Source organism: Rhinatrema bivittatum, chromosome 7 (assembly GCF_901001135.1).
Source record: "Rhinatrema bivittatum chromosome 7, aRhiBiv1.1, whole genome shotgun sequence".
NCBI classification, from domain to species: Eukaryota; Metazoa; Chordata; class Amphibia; order Gymnophiona; family Rhinatrematidae; genus Rhinatrema; species Rhinatrema bivittatum.
This window is the reverse complement of record NC_042621.1, coordinates 170425388-170448892: the sequence shown is the minus strand read 5'-3', so window position 1 is coordinate 170448892 and position 23505 is coordinate 170425388. Positions and strand designations below refer to the sequence as shown.

The following is a 23505-nucleotide window of genomic DNA, read 5'->3' as shown; positions in this document are numbered from 1 at the left end:
TGCCCTGCTCTGCTTCACATCCTGCCCAGCAGGTTTCCTGGGTCCAGCAGCCAGGAGAGCTTTGCCCCGCCCTCCTCTGATGTCATCTGTCGGGGATGTTAAGAAGCCAATGGCAACACCGAAGGACTAGATCCACCTGCCTGCATACAGAAGCCCTGCGTTTCGTGGCGCTGGTGTGCCTTGCTCTGCCTCACATCCTGCCTAGCTGGTTTCCTGGGTTCTGCGGCTGGAAGAGCTTCACCCCGCCCTCCTATGACGTCATGTGTCGGGGACGTTAAGAAACCTGTAGTGACGCCAAAGGCTCTGCGTGCCCTTGGTGCGTGCTCAAAGGGGCAGCCCCTTTGTGTGCCCCTTCGTGCAATCTGAGGGTAAGAGGGCACTATACTCTGATTTCAATTTGACTTCTGTCTTCTGCTTCGTATGGTTTTTGATTTTTATATTTGGGTTTAGTTCTCCATTTTCTTTTCATTTGACCGTGAATGACACTCAAGAGAATCTGTTGCACTGGTCAGGGATGGTATGGCAACTTATCGCAAAGACGACAAATATAAGTCTATTGATAGATCAGCACTTATCCTTTGTAACCAGATCAGTTAGCTTTGTCATACTCCCAAGGGACAGACATTTCATATTTGTTTGATCAACTCAAGATCTATTCTGTGTCTTTAAGATCATGAGAGGTCTTGAACGAGTAGATGTGACTCGGTTATTTACACTTTCGAATAATAGAAGGACTAGGGGGCATTCCATGAAGTTAGCAAGTAACACATTTAAGACTAATCGGAGAAAATTCTTTTTCACTCAACGCACAATAAAGCTCTGGAATTTGTTGCCAGAGAAGGTAGTTAGTGCAGTTAGTGTAGCTGGGTTCAAAAAAGGTTTGGATAAGTTCTTGGAGGAGAAGTCCATTAATGGCTATTAATCAATTATACTTAGGGAATAGCCACTGCTATTAATTGCATCAGTAGCATGGGTTCTTCTTAGTGTTTGGGTAATTGCCAGGTTCTTGTGGCCTGGTTTTGGCCTCTGTTGGAAACAGGATGCTGGGCTTGATGGACCCTTGGTCTGTCCGGGCATGGCAATTTCTTATGTTCTTATTAGAAATAAGACAAATTTTTCATGATTTTTTTTTCCCAGAGGACAAAGAACCTGATGTCCTCTGCATCACTGAATCTTGGCTTCTAGATTCCTATATCATTTTACTTCCACAGTTATGTCCTAGCAATTATGTATTTTTTTTCTAATCCCAGGAAGTTGCAGAAGAGTAGTGGATTATTATTCATCTCTAGAAAAGATCTGTTTATGTCAGAGCAGTCTCTTGATATTGACCCCCCACATGAAGTCTTTTATATTAGTAATAAAGACTGGGGCCTTTATTTTACTATCCCCAGGTGCATTAGAGTCAAGTTATACTCCTATTATTGATACATTGTTAGAAATCAGACAAGAGCTAAACAATATTATTGTGCTAGGTGATTTTAATATTCACGTAGATGCCATGCTGCGTTCCATAACTTGTGAAGGGTTCCTCTCAGCTATGAGTTCTTTGGGCTGGGAACAGAAAGTTGTTGGCCCCACCCATACTAAAGGTCATACTTTAGATTTATTTTTCTTGAGTGAAAAAATGTTACATAAATTTTTTGGGGTCACTTGTCAAGAATTTCCCAGTAGTGATTACTTCATACTTAGATTTTCTTTTCCTTTCACCTCGATTAAATCGCCTAACACCACTAAGTGCACTGACTTAAGAAGAGGTCACTATGATATTGAGAAATTAAGGGAACAATGGATTCCCAAAATAATGATGTAGCAGAAACAGTTTTACATTGGCAAGATTCTCTATCATCATGTCTACATAATATTACTCCCCTTAAAAAGATAACTCTCTCTCTCGACTCAAAAGAACTCCTTGGTTTACACCTCTCCTCAGACATTTTAAATCAGAGCTACGCAGAACACAGCATCGGTGGAGTAAATCAAAACAGACACAATTTTACAGTATTTAGTCTAACATTGGAGAAATATCTCAGCGCTGTGATATGCTCCAAAAATTTTCGTTTCTAAATCGCTACAAGAGGCCGGAAATAACTCTAAGGAGCTTTATCATCTAGTCTCTAAATGTACTAATAGGAACACTAAAAAGATGTATTATCAGAATAATTCCCCTGATAATATACCCCTAGAGGCTTTTGCCGATCATTTTTACTCTAACATCTCAATCTTAAATGCCAAGTTTTCATCTCTGCCCTATCCAAATGATCTACAATCTACGGATTCATGCTTCCCAGACTGGTCTAACTTTGAAAAAGACAGTTCAATAGATGTGGTTCAGATTGTAAAAAAGATGAAGCCTTCCACTAGTCCTTTATTTCCAAGTAACAATAATGTCATAGGACTTTTGATTGATGATATTAGTACCCCATTATCAGCCTTAACCAATCAGTCCTTCACGACAGGGACTATGCCTACTATTCTTAAAAGAGCTTCAGTTCAGCCATCGATTAAGAAATCACATATTGACAATATGGATTAAATAACTACAGGCCTATTTCTTCTAGTTCATTTCTAACTAACAGGGTCATTTATCAAATCGTGTTAGGGCCCTAACTCCTACTATAACACCATAACGCATGTGATTATGCAACAAAGATGCGTATGCAAATTTAACAAATTTTGTCAAAGGGGATGAGTTAGGGTGGCATTTATGAAAATGAGGGGTGTTTAACATTGCGTGAGATAGTGTAACCCATGTTATCGCATGATTTAACGTTGGAAATAGCTACACCTTTTTTCCTGGCGTTTTTATCACAAATCCCGTTTCAGGCAGGGGAGAGAGAGATAGAGAAAGAGAGAGATAGAGAGAGACTCTGGGGAGGCACATATATTAGTCAACCTTTTATACCACTATAAGAGGTGCAACTAGTAACTCAGGGTGAGGTTTTGGTGGTGGCCTTGGTTTTGGGAGGCAGTTTTATATGCACAGTCAGAGGTACAAACAGCACAGTACATATCAGTGAAGATTTGATGTGATTTGGAGTGATGAAAGCTACACAAAAATGAGACTGATACAATGTACTCTTGACCTAGTTTGATGCACTCTCTACCTAGCTGCTATCAAGCTAGGTCGAGAGTACAAGAGAACAAGAGAGAAAGAGAATGAGAGATTTCTACTATGTTCTCTTGCCCTAGCTTGATGGTACCCTGTTATAGAGTCCATCAAGCTAGGGCGAGAGAACATTGTAGAAATCTCAACTTTGTGAGACTTTCCTCATTCCAAATTATGTCAAATCTTCACCAAGGTCTAATATGATGTTCGTACGTCTCACTCTGCATGTAAAACTGGCCCCTAAACATTAAACCAACACCAACACCTCACCTCGATCTATTAGCTGGCCCCTCCTATGGAGATATAAATAGTTGAATACTATGAAGACCTCCCCAGAGGCTCTCTCTCTCTTTCCAAGCCCAGAAATGGCCAAAATGCAATTTGCAAAATTTATCACAAATTGCGTTACGGCTGTTTTGGGTATACTGCACAGCATACCGCCAGAAAAAAAGGTGTAGTTATTTCCGGCATTAAAAGCCCTCATTTTAATTAATCCTGCCCAAACCCCCCCACCCCTTCTAAAAATTTGCATTCGCGCCATGTGGCAACATTTATCGCATGCGTTATGGCGTTAACGCATGCAATATCGTGTGCGTTAACACCATAACGCATTTTGATGAATGACCCTGTATATTCTTACGTGGAATATGTTAAAAACTCAATGCTGTGCACTCTTGATACAATCCTGTCATGTTTCTAATGAAATCATTCATATTTCAATTATAAAATAGCCATGAGTCCAATGAAACAGCTCTGATTAAACACTTGATCCCTTTTGTGTTAAACCAAAATATGTACTGAGCTAAAGTATGAATGTTACTTTTGTAAAGAATTGTGATCTTCACTTGGAACGATGGTATATAAAATAAATAAATAAATATCTTTTTGCATACTTTTGGTTCCCGCACCTGAAGGTAGTGACAAGAAGGCTCAGATTTGGCGAGCATTTTTGACTCACTTTGAAAATGACACATCAGATGCACTTGGTTTGTGCGATTAATACGTCCTGTACAAAAAATTCTGTATGGATCCTTGCTGGTTATGCAGTCTCCCCCTGAGGAAGCCTAGTTCTGTGAAACACAAGGCTTTTGTCGGGGTTAGAATATTTAATGATTGACTTTTTGATCAACTGACATCTAGTACCTCCCAAGTCAAATAAAAAGCAGCAGCGATGAAAGGATTCATGCACTGTGTCATATGATTCTGATACTCTTTTGATGAAGTATGCAAGAAGATATATATGTTTAAATGAGAACTGTTTCATTGGAATCATGACAGGATTGTATTGAGAGTAGCAAGAGTTTTTAACATATTCCGGGTTTTGTTAAGTTTGTATTGTCTACATAAAATAAATATATAAAACAAAAATATCTTTTCAAAATGTTTTTCATTAGCGTTCTCTTTTTTTTGGGAGAGAGAGAGAGGGAGAGGGAGAAAGAGTGAGAATGAGTGATAGTTAGAAAGTGAGCTGAGCACCAGAGATGCAGGAGATAAGAACCAGTTGGGCAGAAACAGCCCGGTAGTGGGCAAATCTTGTGGAACTTGTGGTTGCAAGGGTTCAGACAGGCAGGTGATAAAGGGATATGTATCTCTGTTGTAGAACCTAAGGGAAGGCCTGTCTAAAGAGCCAAGCTTAATTTTTCCCTGAAGGAGAGGTATTTCTTCCCTGGCTAAGAAATCCCCCCAACCTCATCTGATCCCTCTCGCTCTCTTCCTCTGCTCCTCACCCTTACCCTTATCCTGCTGCAGTCCTCACTCCCTTCCCCTCTTCACCCGTATTTCTCTATTCTCTTTCTCTCCCCTCCCTTGCCCTGATTATGACCAAAGTCATCTTCTCTCCTCAACCACTCCCAATTAGGGCCAAAGAAGCTGCCTCCTCTTAAGACCCTGTTCCAAACCAAAGACACTGCTGCCTCCCAGGCTGAAGATTCTGTGCCTCCTGCTCTTAAGGATCATCTTGCCAGCTGTGAAACTCCACTTACCCCAAAGCAAGTGGATGAATGGTTTTTCAAAACTGTGCACAAGGCCTGGATGTTATACAATGGTAACATCTGTCTCCCAAGAATCTGAGATAGACAATGTAATAGATGGAAGTTCTTTGTAGATGCAAATTGTGAAGGATGGAATTTGTTTTGTGCAAAACAACTTATTTTAGGCTATAATGCAAATGAGAAGATGAACAGAGCTTTATAAGATTCTGAATATACTTACAGCAATAATTCTGTCACCCACAGTAAGGGATCCTTCTCTAGAAGCTGGACTACCAGGCACTATGGTAGCAACCAACACTCCACTCTCTAGACTAATTCCACTATCTGAAAACATAGATAAAAGAAAAGACACTGAGTATTTCCAATGAACCAATGCACATGCTCAACCTGACTGAAATCCTTCCCCAACCCAAAATAAATGTTAAATCAGATCATATAAAAAATAAATTTAATTATTAAAGTTATGAAAACTAACAAAATTACAAATGTAAATCTCAACTGTCCAGCATAATCACATGGCATACCCCAAGCTCCCGAACCCACACTTCCCTCCTACATCCACAATCCACCCCCATTCTCTGAAAATCCAACCTTACTCAGGGTATACAAATTTCATACTTTCAAAGAAATAATACTATGGAATCAAACAGTAAGTAAGTTCAGAAAAGGATACCAGATCTTCAAAAACTGGTGCCAATGTTTATCAGTACTTTTATGCAGTCATTTTTTCAATCATCAATAATTGTGCATTTGAATTCATCACAGATTGTTAAATGAGTTTTTAATTATTTTAATTTTTGCAATTCATATTTAAATGCATATCCAAAGGTATTTTTACTTTTGTATTAGTTAATTCAATATCCAAGTTTATACCTTTCTTAATTGTTACTACCAAATGATTTTTAAACATAAAAGTAAAGATAGTCCTTTTGTCACATTTTTTGCAGGGACAACAATCATCATCATACCCTGTTTCTTTTCCTGTTCATACCTGGATCAGTCCAGACTCCTGGGATGTACCTAAGCTTCCCTAACCAGGGTCGGACTGGGAGAGTCCCGCTCAAAGAACATTCTCACCAAAGCTTGTAGTCTCTGGGGCTTGGACATCCAAACAATAAAGTCTAGCGAAAGTGTGCAACGACTTCCAGGTAGTCGCCCAACAAATTTCTTGCGGAGACACCAACTATCGTAACTCTCTAGCATGCAGAGTTGCCGCGTCCAAATTTAGAAAGGCTGGAAGCTCCATGGTCTGATTCAAATGGAAAGCGGATACCATCTTTGGGAGAAGAGAGGGCACTGTCCTCAAAGATATCCTGGAATTCGAAATCTTCAGAAACTCCCTGCACGTTAACACTTGCAGTTCAGAGATCCTTCGGGTGGAAAAAATGGCTACCAGAAACACCACCTTCAAAGTGAGATCCTTTATTGTTGCCCTTCTCAAAGGCTCAAAAGGAGCTTCAAACAACCCTCGCAGGACAAGATTAAGGTTTCATGAGGGACCAATTCCAACATCAAGGCCAATGAGCCCAACACCTGAATGTAATCCCAGACCCTAGGAAATGCAGCTTCCAACAACCTGCACACCTGCTTCTGCAGTTTGAGAATATGCTCCTCCGTGAGGAAAACCTTTCCTACCCTGGTGTCGAAGCGTGCACCCAAGAACTCCAGAACCTGAGGCGGGGAGAGATGACTCTTCGGCAGGTTCACCACCCATCCCAGGGACCTCAATTGCTGGAGGACCTGAGCCACCGCCTGAGTACCAAGGACCTCCGATTTGTGAGTGCTGCCGCCATAACCACTATCACTCTGGTGAACATTCAAGGCGCTGTCACCAATCCAAATGGAAGGGCACAAAACTGAAAATGTTTCCAGAGGATCATGAAGCAGAGAAACTGCTGGTGATCTGGGCAGACTGGAATAAGCAGGTATGCTTCAGACAAGTCCAGGAAAGTCAGGAACTCTCCCTTGTGCATGCTTCAATCATCGAACTTAAGAGTGTCCATTTGAAAATGGGGAACTTTGAGAGCCACATTCACTTTCTTTAGATCCAAAATTGGATGGAAGGACCCCCTCCTTTTTCGGAGCCACGAAAATATATGGAGTATTTTCCTGTCCCTCATTCCCCCAACAGAACAAGAACTACAGCTCCCAGAGCTTGCAACTGGTAACACGGTCTCCTGAACCACCTTTCTCTTGTCAAACAGAGCTCAAGGGGAAATCATAAACAAGTCCTGCAGCGGACAATAGAATTCTAATGTGCAACAGTCTATCATCGCGCTGAGAACCCACCAGTTCGATGTGACCTTGGTCTAATCCTTGTAAAATAGAGCCAGACAGCTTCCAATAAGAGGAAGAGTGGAGTGGACCGGCCTTGCTTCATTGTGAGGACTTGGCTTCACCAGAGCCCTGACCGAGGTAGTCTCTGCCTGACCTTCTGCTGCCTCAAAAGGACTGGTTCCAGACCTGCTGCCTCCCAGGACCTTGCCTCTGAGCTCCCGCTGAAGGCCTCTATACCCTTTAGTCTCCCTGAGAAGCTTCACAAGCTCCTCTAAGTCTTTCCCAAACAGAAGATTCCCTTGAAAGGCAATGCTCCCAAATGAGACTTAGACCAAACAACCGCTGACCAGTTTCTCAACCAAAGAAGACTTCTGGCCGATACCATAGATGACATAACTCTGGAGGACGTTCTAACGAGGTCATATAGAGCATCTGCTACATAAGCTGCTGCTGCTTCCAGGCAGTCTGCCTGCTTAGCCTCAGACGGAGATAGCAGCCTCAGTCTGCAATTGATGAACCCAGCACAAACTAGCCCTCTGCATGAAGCTACTGCACATAGCAGCCCAAATGCCAAGCACCAACACCTCAAATACCTTCTTGAGATGAATCTCCAACTTTCTATCCTGCATATCCTTCAGCACCACTGAACCAGCTACAGGAATAGAGATCTTCTTAATGACTGCAGACACCGATGTGTCCACCTTAGGAATCGCCAACAACTCAAGCATGTCTTCAGGCAACGGATACAACTTCGCCATCACCCAGCCTACCTTGAAGCCCAGCTCGGGGGTGTCCCACTCCCTGATGACATGTTTCTTCACAGACTTGTGAAAAGGGAAGTCTTTTGTTGGACCCCCTCAGGCCACCCATGATCGGGTCTATACTCTCTTGCTTCCTCGAGGGACTTTGATTCCAAGCTCCTTCAGAACATATTAAGGGCCACAACGCTTCTTTCCAGAATAACCGTACCACCTTAGGATTGTCCCCTTCAGCCACCGACACCTGATCCAACCCTCCCCATCTGGATCCAGAGCATCTGGGTTAATACTACAGCCAGATCGTTGATGAGCCCAGGAGGTTATGGAAGGCCAGGGACTCATGGAGCCTCTTCCAACTCATCAGAATCAATATCTGGACTGCCCACCTCTGTTCTCATCCCAAAGACCCTTAGCACCTTTCGAGGAACCAAACCCCCAGACCTAGCAGGTCACTTATGAGGCCAAATATGCCTCATGCAATAGGACGACAAACTCTGAGGAGAGGACGAACTCTGAGGAGAAAAGAGCAGGATCCCCCAACCCGACCCCAGAGGGATCCCCATTCCTTGGTGGGTAACACTATGGCCCACCAGAAATATCTAAGGAGGGAGATCATCACCCTCCCCCGAAACAGACCTGATGAGCCTTCAGCTCTAGACAAGATGGCCGCCTTTCCCGCATCTGGTGGTGAAGGGGTGCCAACTTGCCAGGCGCTCCTGTGCCTGATTTTGTTCTGGGCTGCTGCTCCGCCGTGGCCTCAGGCAGTCCCGACCCGCCCCCTCCTCTGATGGGGCAGCAGGAGCACACACCCACAAATGACAATCTCACACGCACACTGCCGAAAGAGCGGCATGCACTGCCGCATGCCATGCCGATCACGAGGCATTCAGACTGCCATGAGGCCCGACCACGCAGCCAAATAACACCGCTGCACAGCAAACCCCTCACAGCTCTGCCAAGATCCAGTGCAGCCTTCCTGGATGTTAAAACCTGGCCACTCTTCTGCTCAAAGCTTTTTTTTTTTTAACTTTACTGAGCAAGAAGGAAAATGAAAGGAAATAACTACTTCTCTGCAGAAGAAGAGAAGAGCCGCTGCTGGGCTTCAAGTTGTTCTCCTGGGGGGAGGGGGGGAACCGGTCCCACCAGCTATACACCCTCCTGCGAGGCGAAAGAATGAGTTAAACCAGGGTCCCTGACTCCCTGGCTCGTAATCCTCAACACCAGAAGGGATAGCCCCACCAGGGCCTAGCAACCTACTGGGAGAAAATTCTCTATCCCCCTTTTTTTTCCTCTCCAGACTGCAGGGACTGCACCTCTACCATCTGCTGGAGACAGAGAAATACTAAGGGACTGCGGGTGGCATTTCGGGTTATATGCCAGTGCAACTTTCTCTGTCTCCATCTGCTGGAAGGGAGGCATAATCCCAGGAATCTGGAATGATCCGGGTATGAACAGAACATGAGGTTAATCCTAGTCCACAACAGACTGTGGTCTTGCCCATACAATAAGCCCATGTGTTTTAATTTATTCAATGTAATTGGATAATATTTTCCCCCTCCCTTTATCATGGAGAAGATGGATAAGCAAGTATACATAAAAAAAAAAAAAAAAAAAAGGACACTAATGCTTGTGATTTCAAATCAATTTACACATCACTACAACAAGCATGCTAGCTTCCAGTCTTAAGAGATTAAAGACTCAAGATCTACTGAAACTGCCTTTAACAGTCTCACCTGGGACATAATTGAGGAATCTTGCATTACTACCAAACCTATATTGAAAATAATTGAGATGATTCCAGGTTCTCTTTTCTTATCCTCGCAATGCTCATGAACATACAATTCTCAAACAGAACTAGCACAATAAAATTAAAATAGTATATTAGTGAGCTCTATACAATACTTGACAAAGTGAAGCTGCTTTCACATAGGTGTTCTGTGAAGACAACAGTTCACCAATTACACAACAGAGTAATGTGACTATAAGAGGCAATAAGTGCACTGTATTTCCAAAACATTTTAGTAAACAATGTCTTTACTAAGCATGTGCAGGACCTTCCTGTGTTGTGATGACTCAGATATTTTCAGTTCCCAATTACCCAAAGAACTAGGACAGAACTCCTAAAGAGGAGATGGGTGAGTGTTTGGTGAACTGCTTTCTTCAAAGAACATTTATTACAGGTATGCAATGTTGCTCTCTCTGAAGACAAGCAATTGGACTATCCCAGAAATGGGACTATCTAGTTAAGGGCTACCATTAACAAAAAAGGAAACAATAAGAACAAACATGTTTTTGTTGGGGAGATACCCGCCCCCCCAAGGACAAAATATAACCTGGAATCATAAAAATGAGTCCTAGGGAGGGAGATGGGTTCTACCACTCAAAAAGGCCATGGAGGATAAACAGTCCTATCCAAATGAGAAACCGTGTCCAAACATGCAACATTAATGTGTGAATTGAAATTCCATGTCACAGCTTCACAAATCTGCACAAGAGAGATAGGCAGATTATCAGTCAATGCTAACATTGTAGGCTTTCATACGTCCCTCTAAGATCCTGCTTGGGTATAACAGGAGGTGTGGTCTGCTATCCAGTTAGAAATGGTGTCACTGCATTAAAGGGTATATTTAGACCAAACGAAGCAAAATCCTAGGGTTTTATTTCACACTAGGCAGAATGCCATCCAAAGAATCTCAGAATATCTTTTGTCTTATTTTTAACGACACTGCTTTGGATTACATAGTATTTTTGGGAAATGCAAGTATGCCCATCTTTTTGATTTTTAGGTTTTTGTTTACTGAATTTTTTTTAATGGCATCCTCCATATTTTCTTTGGAGACAGAGTATAATCACTGCCATATTTCTATTTTTTTTGTCTTTAATTCTGTTTTTCCTTTAAACTTTGTGAATGTAGTCGCACCTCCAATTTCTAGTGGTCAGTTTCTATCTTTCAAATGATATAAATGTATGTTTTTAAAATGGCGGATCCAGCCTTAGGATGCCGTGGATGCCATTTACGTTGATCTGCAACCCTTGGGAGACTTTGGACATAATGGCATAGACACGTATGTTTTATTTAAGATAAACCATAATTTGTTATAACAGAGTTATTACACCTCATGTTTTTGTATTTTTGTAGGCATATTGCCACATTTTTTGCCATCTTTTCAGCCCCTGAAGAAGGAAGATTCTTTCAAAACACGAATCATGTCTGGCTTCTGGCTCTAAGCACTATGCACCGGAAAGGCTTCTAATATTGGCATACCATAAAGAATTCTAAGATAAGTGTCTATGACAATTTATCTCCTCAGAGTACTTTAAATGCATTAATTAAAAAATGGACATAAAAAATACAAAAGAAACCAATGATTATAAACAAACTGGGTATTAATCAACTTAATGGTTAAGTGACTAAAATCTCCCTAATCAAATATGTGATTTTCAAATTAACCTGATTACGTGTATGAAGGTCCTTTTTGGTACTCTAAGTAGTCCTGATGTATGTGGTTTTTGATTCATACATAGTTCTTACCACAGATTTATCAGTTTATTGGGTAATTTGGAACTAAAGGAGTCATCCATGAGCACCAAGAGTGCTAGGCATCAGCAAAATTCTCTGCTTTAACTCTAGTTTGCATATTACAGATGACAGAGCAGAGGTAGTTCTTGTAAAAGACTATATTCCAGATGGTCCTTTCAAGGTTTATCTCAGTCATCAGCCTGATGTTGAAGAGACCAGTACAGAGCTTCCAGCCACTTCAGGACATGTGGAACCTTCATGTCCAGAAGCTGTGCCATGTTGTAGCCTCAGCTTGAGACTGGGTGCTTGCTGCCTTCGGCTCGACATGGTCTTTGGAGCCCTTGCTCAGACTCAAGTGAGGACAGTAGAACTTGGCAATAAATCTTAGTAAATGCCAAAGAATCTGGACAGAGAACTTAAATAAGGAAAACAAGAAAAATGCTAACCAAACTGGCTAAACAAAGTATTATCACCGAGGCAACTACAGAACCTGTAGCAAACATGCTACTATGCCAATGGATAAAACAAAACTGAAAGCAGATGTCTGGCTGCTAACAGCATAAAAGTCCCATGCATGCTCAGTAAACACTTTTGGTATTTACTAGAAAACTCTGAAAATATTATCTGCTAGGTGACATGTGCAGTCATGTGACCCAACTATAAGATGGGTGAACTGAATGTCTTCAGAGAAACATAAGAACCTTAATAAAGACTTGCCATTTACATTTACCCAAAAGTTAAAAAAAAATTAATACACCCACTAAATTAAAATGATCATAAAAGCTTCATAAAAGATACCTACATTTAAAATAAAACCAGAAAATCTTAACTACAGCAACACATGTATGAGTTTAATGATTGTAGTCATTTACTATAGACATTAAAGCATGCATTACCTTTGTGCCCAGTAAGACTTATGTGGAGAGGTGTTATCACCTTCCCTCCTAGAGATTTCCTCCTTCGGACTACCATGTTAATAATGCCACCTCCATTCAGTACTGCTTTAATAACTTGCTTTTTGTCCTTATTAGTGAGATCCACATCATTTATCTTCAGTAACCAATCATTCACTCTAAGGAAGTTTAGAAAGAGTAGGTGAAATCCATGCTATTGGCATACTCAACTCATGCTAAGACTTGATTTTACTCTTAGTAATAGAGGAAAGCAGAGTTGCTTACCTGTAACAGGTGTTCTCACAGCATGATGTTAGTCCTCACATATGGGTGACATCACAGGATGGAGCCCAATCACGGAACACTTTTGTCAAAGTTTCTAGAACTTTGACTGGCACCTACTTGGCATGCCCAGCAATGCACTGACCCTGCATCCAGCAGGAGTCCCCCTTCAGTCTAGTCTTATAGTAAGAAGTACGTGCGAAAAATAAAATAAGAAAACGTAAACAAACCCAACTTTGCGGGGTGGCGGGCGGATTTCGTGAGGACTAACATCCTGCTGTCCTGTGAGAACACCTGTTACAGGTAAGCAACTCTGCTTTCTCACAGGACAAGCAGGATGTTAGTCCTCACATATGGGTAAGTACCAAGCTGAGGATGCCCGAGCAATGCACCAAATGCACCCAAAGACGTGCAACAGGCACCACAACGGGGGTGGAAATTTGGTTAGGAGGGCATCCTGAACGGGTCGGTGGAAGGATGTTGGGAAGTTAAACTGAAAACAAGTTGTGTAGAATAGTCTGGCCAAAGATGGAATCCTGTCTGCCAGCCTTATCTAAGCAATAATGGGCTGTGAAAGTATGGAGAGAATCCAGGTAGCAGCCTTACAAATATCAGCAAGCGGCACTGAACAGAGGTGCGCTATTGATGTCGTCATGGCCCTGAAAGAGTGTGCTTTTACATGGTCTTGCAGAGGAATGTCTGCTTGCTGGTAGCAAAATGAAATGCAGTCTGCTAACCAGGAGGAGAGGGTCTGCTTTCCCACTGCGTTTCCCAATTTGATGGTATCGAAAGAAACAAACAATTGAGTGGATTTCCTGTGGGCCGACGTGCGGTCTAGATAGAAGGCTAGGGCACGTTTGCAGTCCAAGGAATGCAGAGCCTGTTCTCCTGGGTTTGAATGGGACCTGGGGAAAAAGGTAGGTAGGATAATAGATTGATTAATATGAAATTCAGACATTACCTTTGGTAAAAATTTAGGGTGAGTGCGGAGCACTACCCTGTCATGCAGAATTTTAGTGTAAGGCGGGTAGGTAACTAATGCCTGTAATTCACTAACTCTGCGAGCGGACGTGATAGCGAGAAGGAAAACTACTTTCCATGTGAGATAATGAAGATCACAGGAGTGGAGAGGCTCAAACGGAGGTTTCATGAGCTGCCCCAAAACCACGTTAAGTCCCAAGCAGGGGCCAGAGGGTGCAGTGGAGGTTTAAGTGGAGCAAACCTCTTATAAAGCGTGTTACTAAGGGTTGTGCAGAAAAAGGAACATCCCCCATGCCTTTATGAAATGCGGCTACTGCGCTGAAATGCATCTTGATGGAGGAAGTTTTCAGGCCTGACTGACAGGTGCCAGAGATAGTCCAGAAACTTCGCCGTGGAACAAGTGAAGGGGTCTAAGGACATAGAAGTGCACCAGACTCTAAATCTCTTCCATTTAGAACGATAAGACCTTCTCTTGGAAGGCTTTCGTGAAGCTACGAGGACTCTGGACACAGACTCTGAAAGGTTAAGAGGTTGGAGTATTAACCTTTCAACATCCAGGCAGTCAGAGATAGGGCCTGGAGGTTGGGGTGGTGCAGGCATCCGTTGTTCTGAGTTATCAGAAGCAGATCCTTCGCCAGAGGAATGTGGCGGCGTACTGATAAGTCCTGGAGGATTGGAAACCACACCTGGCGTGGCCAGTGAGGGGCTACCAGAATCATTACGCCCTTGTCCTTCTGAAATGAGTAGAAGTGGAGGGTATGCATAGAGGAGACCACTGGCCCACGAGAGGGCGAAAGCGTCTCTCGGTTGCGAGTGGTGGCTGCGAGTTAGAGAGAAGACATTTTCTACTTTGCGACTGTGGACTGACGCAAATAGGTCTATGTGAGGGTAACCCCAACATTGGAATATTGAGTCTGCTACCATGGGGTTGAGAGACTACTCGTGCGGAAGAAACATGCAGCTCAACTTGTCCGCCCATACATTGTCCACCCCCTGCAAGTAGGTGGCTGTGAGGTACATCGAGTGGGAAAGGGCCCATGCCCACATCTGTGCAGCTTCCTGACACAAAAGGTAGGATCCCGTTCCCCCTTGCTTGTTGATGTACCACATCGCCACCTGATTGTCTGTTTGAACCAGGATGGCCTTGTTTGAAAGGAAATCCTGAAAAACCCTGAGGGGCATATCTGATCGCCCGAGCTCCAGGAAATTTATCTGGTGTTTGGCTTCCTCTGGAGACCAGGTTCCCTGAGTCTGCAGGTCGCCAACATGAGCACCCCACCCTAGGTTGGAGGCGTCTGTAATTTGAGGTTCTATGGCCTGAAATGGAAGGCCTTGAATTAGATTGGAGTGTTGCATCCACCAGGCCAGCGATAGTCTGAGCTGTGTGGTAACGTGAACAATGTTGGACATTGGGTGACAAGCTTGAACCCACTGGGATTTTAGGGTCCACTGCATGACTCTCATGGCTAGGCGGTCCATCGGAGTGACATGCACCGCAGACGCCATGTGACCCAGCAGTACGAGGAAGTGACTAGCAGCTGAGGATACTCGAGTCTGTAAATGATGCGCCAGAGAGGCCAGGGTGAAAGCCCGATCCTGAGGGAGGAAGGCTTTCGCCTTTATAGTGTTTAGGTCGGCCCCTATAAAAGATAGGGTTTGGGATGGAACTATCTTGGATTTGGGATAGCTGATTAGAAACACTAGGGAGATCAGGGTATGGAGAGTGAGACGCAAAGACGCCAATGTGGCTTGCTGAGTCGGAGCCCTTATCAACTAATCGTCGAGATAAGGGTAGACGTGGATACTCTGACTCCTGAGGAAGGCTGCGACTACCACGAGGCATTTGGTGAATACTCGTGGAGCATATGCTAGGCCGAATGGCAGTACACGGTACTGGAAGTGACAAGGGCTGACCAGGAATCGCAGGAATTTGCAATGAGATGGAATAATTGAGATGTGTGTGTATGTGTCCTGGAGATCTAAAGAGCATAGCCAATCTCCATTTTGTAGAAGAGGAAGTAGAGAACCCAAGGTTACCATCTTGAACTTTTCTTTTTGTAGATACTTGTTTAGGGTGCGAAGGTCCAGAATTGGACAAACGCCTCCTGACTTTTTAGGATGAGGAAATACCTGGAATAGAACCTCTGCCCCTGTTGGGAGAGGGGCACTGGTTCTATTGCCCGGGACTGGAGGAGGGTCGAAACCTTCTGTTCCAGAAGGAGAACAGTGGTCGGACGCTCCCCACGTCAGCCAAGGTGAGGAGTCCGCCGGTACAGTCAGGAAGTTGAGGTGGTAACCCTGAGTGACTACCGCAAGTACCCATTGATCGGTGGTGACTGTGTGCCAAATGTTGGTGAAGTGGCACAATTGACCGCCGACCGGTACAGATGGAAGAGGAGGTTGGCATATGCTCTCCAGGGAGGAGTCAAAACCATGACGATGGTCCTGGCTGAGGAGCAGGTTGGGTCTTCTGAGGTCGAGACTGGCTGGACTGACCTTTTTGATAAGGCTTGGAAGGGCGACCTCGGGAAGCCGGAAAATACCTTCTTGGTCGTTTAGTCTTGCCTGAATGTCCTCTTGGAGGTGGACGAGAAATCAGCAGGCACTGAAGAAAGTTGACGCAGCGTTTCAAGGTGGTCCTTTAGCTGCGCCACAGTCTCCTGGATTTTATCTCCGAAGAGATTATCCCCAGCACAGGGCAGGTCCGCCAACCTGTCCTGTACTTCTGGTCTGAGGTCGGAGGATTTTAACCAGGCCCACCTTCTTGCACTAATCCCCGCCGTGGACACTCTAGAGGCAGTGTCAAATATGTCATACGCAGTGCAGACCTCATGCTTGCCCACATCCAGGTCTTTCTGAGCTAGAGCATTAAGCTCATCCTGGAATTGGTCAGGTAAAGTTTCAGAGAAATTCTGTATCTTCTTAAAAAGGTTCCTGTTATACTGGGTCATGTATAACTGGAGGGAAGCAATGCGAGATATAAGCATTGAGCCATGAAAGACCCGTCTGCCAAAAGCATCTAGGGATTTCTGTTCCTTTCCTGGAGGTATGGAAGAATGAGGTTTGGAATGCCGTGCCCTTTTCTGGGCTGATTCCACAACCACAGAGTGAAGATCCAGTTGTGATCTTTGAAACCCAGGAGCTGACTGCACAAAATAGGTGGCATCTGTCTTACGACTGACAGGTGGTACTGAACCTGGGTGCTCCCAGTGTCTCTTTAGCAGATCAATGAGGATTTCATGAATAGGAATTGACATGATTTCCTTAGGAGAATCAAGAAACTGGAATACTTCCAGCATCTTGTGCCTTGAATCTTCTTCTGTCTGAAACTGAAATGGAATAGTCTCAGACATTTCTTTAATGAAGTTAATAAAGGACAGATCCTCTGGAAGAGAACGCCTCTTCTCTTCAGGAGGAGAGGGCTCTGAAGGCAGATCATCTGTATCCTGGGAAGAATCATCAGTCCAAGGATCATAAGGTTGATCATCAGCTCCCTGAGGATTTTCAGAGGGGAGAAATGGCGTTAATCCCGAAGGGCCAGGCCTAGGCATCGATGGCATCGGAGGTGGCACCGATGGCATCGGCGACATCGAAGGATGAGTCGGTGGCAGAATCTCAGACGGCGGAATGGGTATCGGTGTTTCTTAGTCTTCTGATGATACAGGTATCAGCATCGAAGGAAGAGGACATACCGGTGTCCTCGGTTCCAGCAGTGGAAGGGCACCGAGCAACGAATCCAGTCTACCCAGTAGCGGTGCGAGTGCCATGGGAATCAGATCGGTGACCGGCTTGGGCACCGGTATCAGCGTCGATGGAGGCTGGAAGCCCTGCAGTGCTTTACCGATGGCCTATTGGATCATTTGATCCAATTCCTCATGGAAGCCTGGGGCGTGGAACCTCGGCACTGGAGCAGGAGGCAGCACTGGCATAGCTGGAGGGTCCACCGGTGAAAGAGGAGTCGCGGCTCCCTGCACCGATGAAGGTGGGGAACACCTCGGTGACCCGGTCGCAGAGGAGGATGGGACCTTTTCCGGACAGGATTTCTTTATCGGTGGCTCTGTCGACGCCAATGCCGACGGCTTTCCTGGTTCGGCGGACTGAGCCTTCCGATGCCGGTGTCAACACTTTTCATGATGTTCTCTTTGGTCCTTCTCTTGAGGCGATGAGGAAGAAGTAGACACCTTTGGAGTAGTCGAAGCCGGTCGGGCAGCACCGGTGTCTCGTTGCTGGTGAGAGGTCGATGGCACAGGCTCAGACGAAGTTGAAGCGGTCGATGGAGTCAGGAGTTTTGAATGGAAAAGAAACTCCATCTTCTCTAACCGGGCTTTACAGCCCTTCAGCGTCATTTGGGCACATTTGGTGCAAGTTAGGGTATCATGGTCAGACCCCAAACACAATAAACAAACTCTATGCGGGTCTGTGATGGACATTGTCCGAGCACAATCTGGGCACTGACGAAAACCAGACACCATGGCATTGACAAAAATGTAGCCGCGGTGCGATCGATGACCGGTAGGCCCCGAAGGGAAAACTCGATGGGAATCGACCGCAAACAAGGGTAAAGCCTTACCTTTTTAACCATGGAGTACAGATATCGATAGGGGACCTCTATGGGGTAGAATGTTTTGAAAGTTTTTAAAGAAGAACCGCGAGGAAAATTCCTGTCAGGAATCTCAAGAGAGCTCCTTAACCCACGTGGCTACTGCTGCGTGGAAAAAAAAAAGACTGAAGGGGGACTGCTGGATGCAGGGTCAGTGATTTGCTGGGCATGCCCAGAAGGTGCCAGTCAAAGTTCTAGAAACTTTGGCAAAAGTGTTCCCGTGATTGTGCTCCATCCTGTGATGTCACCCATATGTGAGGACTACCATCCTACTTGTCCTGTAAGATATAATATAATCTGAATGCCTATGGGCTCCAAGTTTTCCAATACTGAGCATAAAGCCAATTTCAGCACTAAATATTCTATGATAATCAAGACCTTTCATTTTTTGGCTTTTTGCTCATACGACTTCCTATGAATTTATCAGTATTCATTTTTAAGCATTCTTCTTTCCTATAAACAAAAGAAAAGGAAAAAGGCTTATGGACTATGCAAATCCACGGCTCTCGTACTAAACTTTCAAAAGGGAAACTTTGAGAAAATGAGAAAAATTGTCAGAAAAAAAACTTAAAGGAGCAGTTACAAAAGTAAAAAGTGTGCAAGAGGCGTGGTCATTGTTAAAAAAATACCATTCTAGAAGCACAATCCAGATGTATTTCACACATTAAGAAAGGTGGAAAGAAGGCAAAACGATTACCGGCATAGTTAAAAGGGGAAGTGAAAGAAGCTATTTTAGCCAAAAGTTCTTCATTCAAAAATTGGAAGAAGGATCCAACAGAAGAAAATAGGATAATGCATAAACGTTGGCAAGTTAAATGTAAGACATTGATAAGACAGGATAAGAGAGAATTTGAAAAGAAGTTGGCCGTAGAGGCAAAAACTCACAGTAAAAGTTTTTTAAATATATCCGAAGCAGAAAGCCTGTGAGGGAGTCAGTTGGACCATTAGATGATCGAGGGGATAAAGGGGCAGTTAGAGACGATTAGGCCATTGCGGAAAGATTAAATTATTTCTTTGCTTTGGTGTTTACTGAAGAGGATGTTGAGGAGGTACCCGTACTGGAGAAGGTTTTCATGGATAATGATTCAGATGAACTAAATCAAATCGCGGTGAACCTAGAAGATGTGGTAGACCTGATTGACAAACTGAAGAGTAGTAAATCACCTGGACCGGATGGTATACACCCCAGAGTTCTGAAGGAACTAAAAAATGAAATTTCAGACTTATTAGTAAAAATTTGTAACCTACCATTAAAATCATCCATTGTACCTGAAGACTAGAGGATAGCTAATGTAGCCCCAATATTTAAAAATGGCTCCAGGGGCGATCTGGGAAACTACAGACCGGTTAGCCTGACTTCAGTGCCAGGAAAAATAGTGGAAAGTGTTCTAAGCATCAAAATCACAGAACATATAGAAAGACGTGGTTTAATGGAACAAAGTCAGCATGGCTTTACCCAAGGCAAGTCTTGCCTCACAAATCTGCTTCACTTTTTTTAAGGCGTTAATAAACATCTGGATAAAGGTGAACCGGTAGATGTAGTATACTTGGATTTTCAGAAGGCGTTTGACAAAGTTCCTCATGAGAGGCTTCTAGGAAAAGTAAAAAGTCATGGGATATGTGGCGATGTCCTTTCGTGGATTGCAAACTGGCTAAAAGACAGGAAACAGAGAGTAGGATTAAATGGACAATTTTCTCAGTGGAAGGGAGTGGGCAGTTGAGTGCCTCAGGGATCTGTATTGGGACCCTTACTTTTCAATATATTTATAAATGATCTGGAAAGAAATAAGACGAGTGAGATAATTATATTTGCAGATGATACAAAATTGTTCAGAGTAGTTAAATCACAAGCAGATTGTGATAAATTGCAGGAAGACCTTGTGAGACTGGAAAATTGGGCATGAAAATGGCAGATGAAATTTAATGTGGATAAGTGCAAGGTGATACATATAGGGAAAAATAACCCATGCTATAGTTGCACAATGTTAGGTTCCATATTAGGTGCTACAATCCAAGAAAGAGATCTAGGCGTCATAGTGGATAACATATTGAAATTGTCGGTTCAGTGTGCTGCAGCAGTCAAAAAAGCAAACAGAATGTTGGGAATTATTAGAAAGGGAATGGTGAATAAAACGGAAAATGTCATAATACTGTGTACAATTCTGGTCGCCGCATCTCAAAAAAAGATATAATTGTGATGGAGAAGGTACAGAGAAGGGCTACCAAAATGATAAGGGGAATGGAACAGCTCCCCTATGAGGAAAGACTAAAGAGGTTAGGACTTTTCAGCTTGGAGAAGAGACGGCTGAGGGGAGATATGATAGAGGTGTTTAAAATCATGAGAGGTCTAGAACGGTAGATGTGAATCAGTTATTTACTCTTTCGTATAATAGAAAGACTAGGGGGCACTCCATGAAATTAGCATGTGACACATTTAAAACTAATCGGAGAAAGTTCTTTTTTACTCAACGCACAATTAAACTCTGGAATTTGTTGCCAGAGGATGTGGTTAGTGCAGTTAAATTAGCTGTGTTTAAAAAAGGATTGGATAAGTTCTTGGAGGAGAAGTCCATTACCTGCTATTAATTAAGTTGACTTAGAAAATAGCCACTGCTATTACTAGCAACGGTAACATGGAATAGACTTAGTTTTTGGGTACTTGCCAGGTTCTTATGGCCTGGATTGGCCACTGTTGGAAACAGGATGCTGGGCTTGATGGACCCTTGGTCTGACCCAGTATGGCATGTTCTTATGTTCTTAACTGATGCTTTGCTTTGTAGAACACATTCCCAGTTTAATATCAAATAATATAATTAGAAAAAAAACTGCTCTATATACAAGCTCTATACTTGGATTACAACAAAACTGTTTACTTCTTATTTAATTAAACAGCAAATGGAATAATAGGTGAGCTGATGTGAAATACAACAAGTAATAGACATGGGAAGAGTGGTCTTAAATGCCACATTGAGAATGTTGCATTGTAACTGGCCTATGCCAAAACATTATTATTACTGCAGCAGTCAATTATGTCACTTACAGTTATGTGCAAAAGTTTAGCACCCCTGATTAAATTATGTGTTTCCATGAGTCTAAGTGAACAGAAAACTAACATAGCCTCTATGGTACAAAGTAAAACAATCTAAAATGCAGAGTTAAAATATTCTGACCATGCAATATAACATTCACTAGCAAAACATTTTTTTTCTCAACCTACTATATTCAAACTTTTTCACAGGAGAATCATGCATCATAGACTCTTTAATCATAGTCCCTTTTGCTAAAATTGTTTGCTTTTTGACATTTTTAAAATTAAATATATAAAATGCATGTCAATGTTTCCTTAGGTCTTTCAGCAATACAGGGCTGTGTTTCGTCTTCTGCTTCAGGGGTGCCAAATGTTATGCAGCAATCTCATTCCCATTCCAAAAACGTAAATTTAAATTTTGCTGAAAAAAAAAGGAGAACATGCAATGAGTATTTCAAACATCCCTTTCTGGCAGCTCTGCTATCTGGAAGGTCTTCTGGTTGGATAGCATTACCCTGGTGTAGCAGGAAGTAATCCCTGTAACAAGGACCTCTCAAGATGATGCATTGTCCTCTCGCACCAAGGACACGTCTCCCAGGGCTACTGCCCAGGAAGGAAGATTTAGGTTGGCTGTCATAGTTGGTGATCTGATTATTAGAAATGTAAATTCCTATGTCGAGTTAAAGGATTGCTCCGTATTATCAGCAGAAGCGGAGTGTGGGACATTAAAACAGTTACGGGACTTACAACAACTTGGAATTGAGGATGTGCCTATAATTGTTCCAACAAAGTTCTCTATAGAGGATCTGGGATTGATGATGGTGAATGTGCAAAAGTCAATAAATAACCTCACTAAGACTGTCCAAGAAGCCCTCAAGAATAATATCTTAATAGAGGAAAGAATTGGTAAATTGGAATTGAAATCAAAAACAGCTGATTTCAATATAGAGGAAATACAGAAAGTTCAATCAAATTTGGTAAAGTTGGTAGTAGAAACTGAAGGAAAAATTGAATTTTTGGAAAATCAGAACAGGAAATGTTATTTGAGAGTACTAAATTTTCCAAAAATTCACTTAATTTCACCTAGAGATCTATTTAATAGCTATTTAAAGAACATTTTGAAATATTCTGACATCTTTATTTCCATACTATCTAAAATTTATTACCTTCAACAATCTCAAGAAGGAAAAGAACAGCAAAATAATGGAAATTTGAACTTAACAGACTTCCTGGTAAAGTCTTATGAGGCGCAGGTCGATAATAGGGCAACATTACTGGTTCCGTTTACATCACTTATAGAGAGGGATGCAGTGTTAAAACAACATTTTAAATGTCAATCACAAAATTTTTATGGTTCCCCTATAAGAATATTTCCAGATGTTACCCGAGCAACCCAAATACGACGCAAAAATTTCATTGGCTTGAGAAAAGAGGTGATAGATAGAGGGCACAGTTCACCTTAAAGTATCTGTGTAGGTGTTTCATAAAGTATAGGGATAATAGATATATCTTCAACACCCCGGAACAGCTTCAGAATTTTTTAGATACTCACCCGTAGATACTGTTTTAAATGGGAATATCATAATGTTATTGTGGGGAATATAATTTAGAAGAATTGTGTTTTAAAGATTTATTTCCTAGTTATTGCTCTAATCACTTTAATGGAAAGTTCTCCAGTTTTCCTTTTATTTCTAAGGATTGGACACTATGTGTTAAATACTTTATGTATGTTATTTTTCCTATATAAATGTAAAAGTATAGCATCCAAAATTGTATTGTACTTATAAAATTTTTAAAATGCAATAAAAATAAAATAAAAAAAAAAAAAAAGAAATGTAAATACCTGGGAAGCTAGTGGACGTGAGGACCGCCTGGTAACTTACCTGGTGTGAAGGTTGTGGACCTCGTGCGTCACCTAGATAGGATTTTAGACAGTGCTGGGGGGGGGTGGGGGGAGCCGGCATCCATGGTACATGTGAGCAGAAACAAAGAAAATGTGGGAGGGAGGTTCTGCAAGACAATTTTAGGCTTTTATCTAGTAAGCTGAAATCCAAAATATCCAAGGCAGC

General features: G+C 42.7%; 1 protein-coding gene across 2 annotated transcripts in view; it reads right to left on the bottom strand.

Annotated features, from left to right (window-relative positions):
• Nucleotides 1-23505, bottom strand: part of DLG5 (discs large MAGUK scaffold protein 5) — a 469022-nt gene that overhangs the window by 164940 nt on the left and 280577 nt on the right. For both annotated transcript variants that reach the window (XM_029609514.1, XM_029609515.1), the window contains 2 exons: nt 12549-12724; nt 5318-5421 (listed from right to left, as the gene is read on the bottom strand). In XM_029609514.1, coding sequence (XP_029465374.1) covers nt 5318-5421; nt 12549-12724 — 280 coding nt within the window. The remainder of the gene's footprint in view (nt 1-5317; nt 5422-12548; nt 12725-23505) is intronic.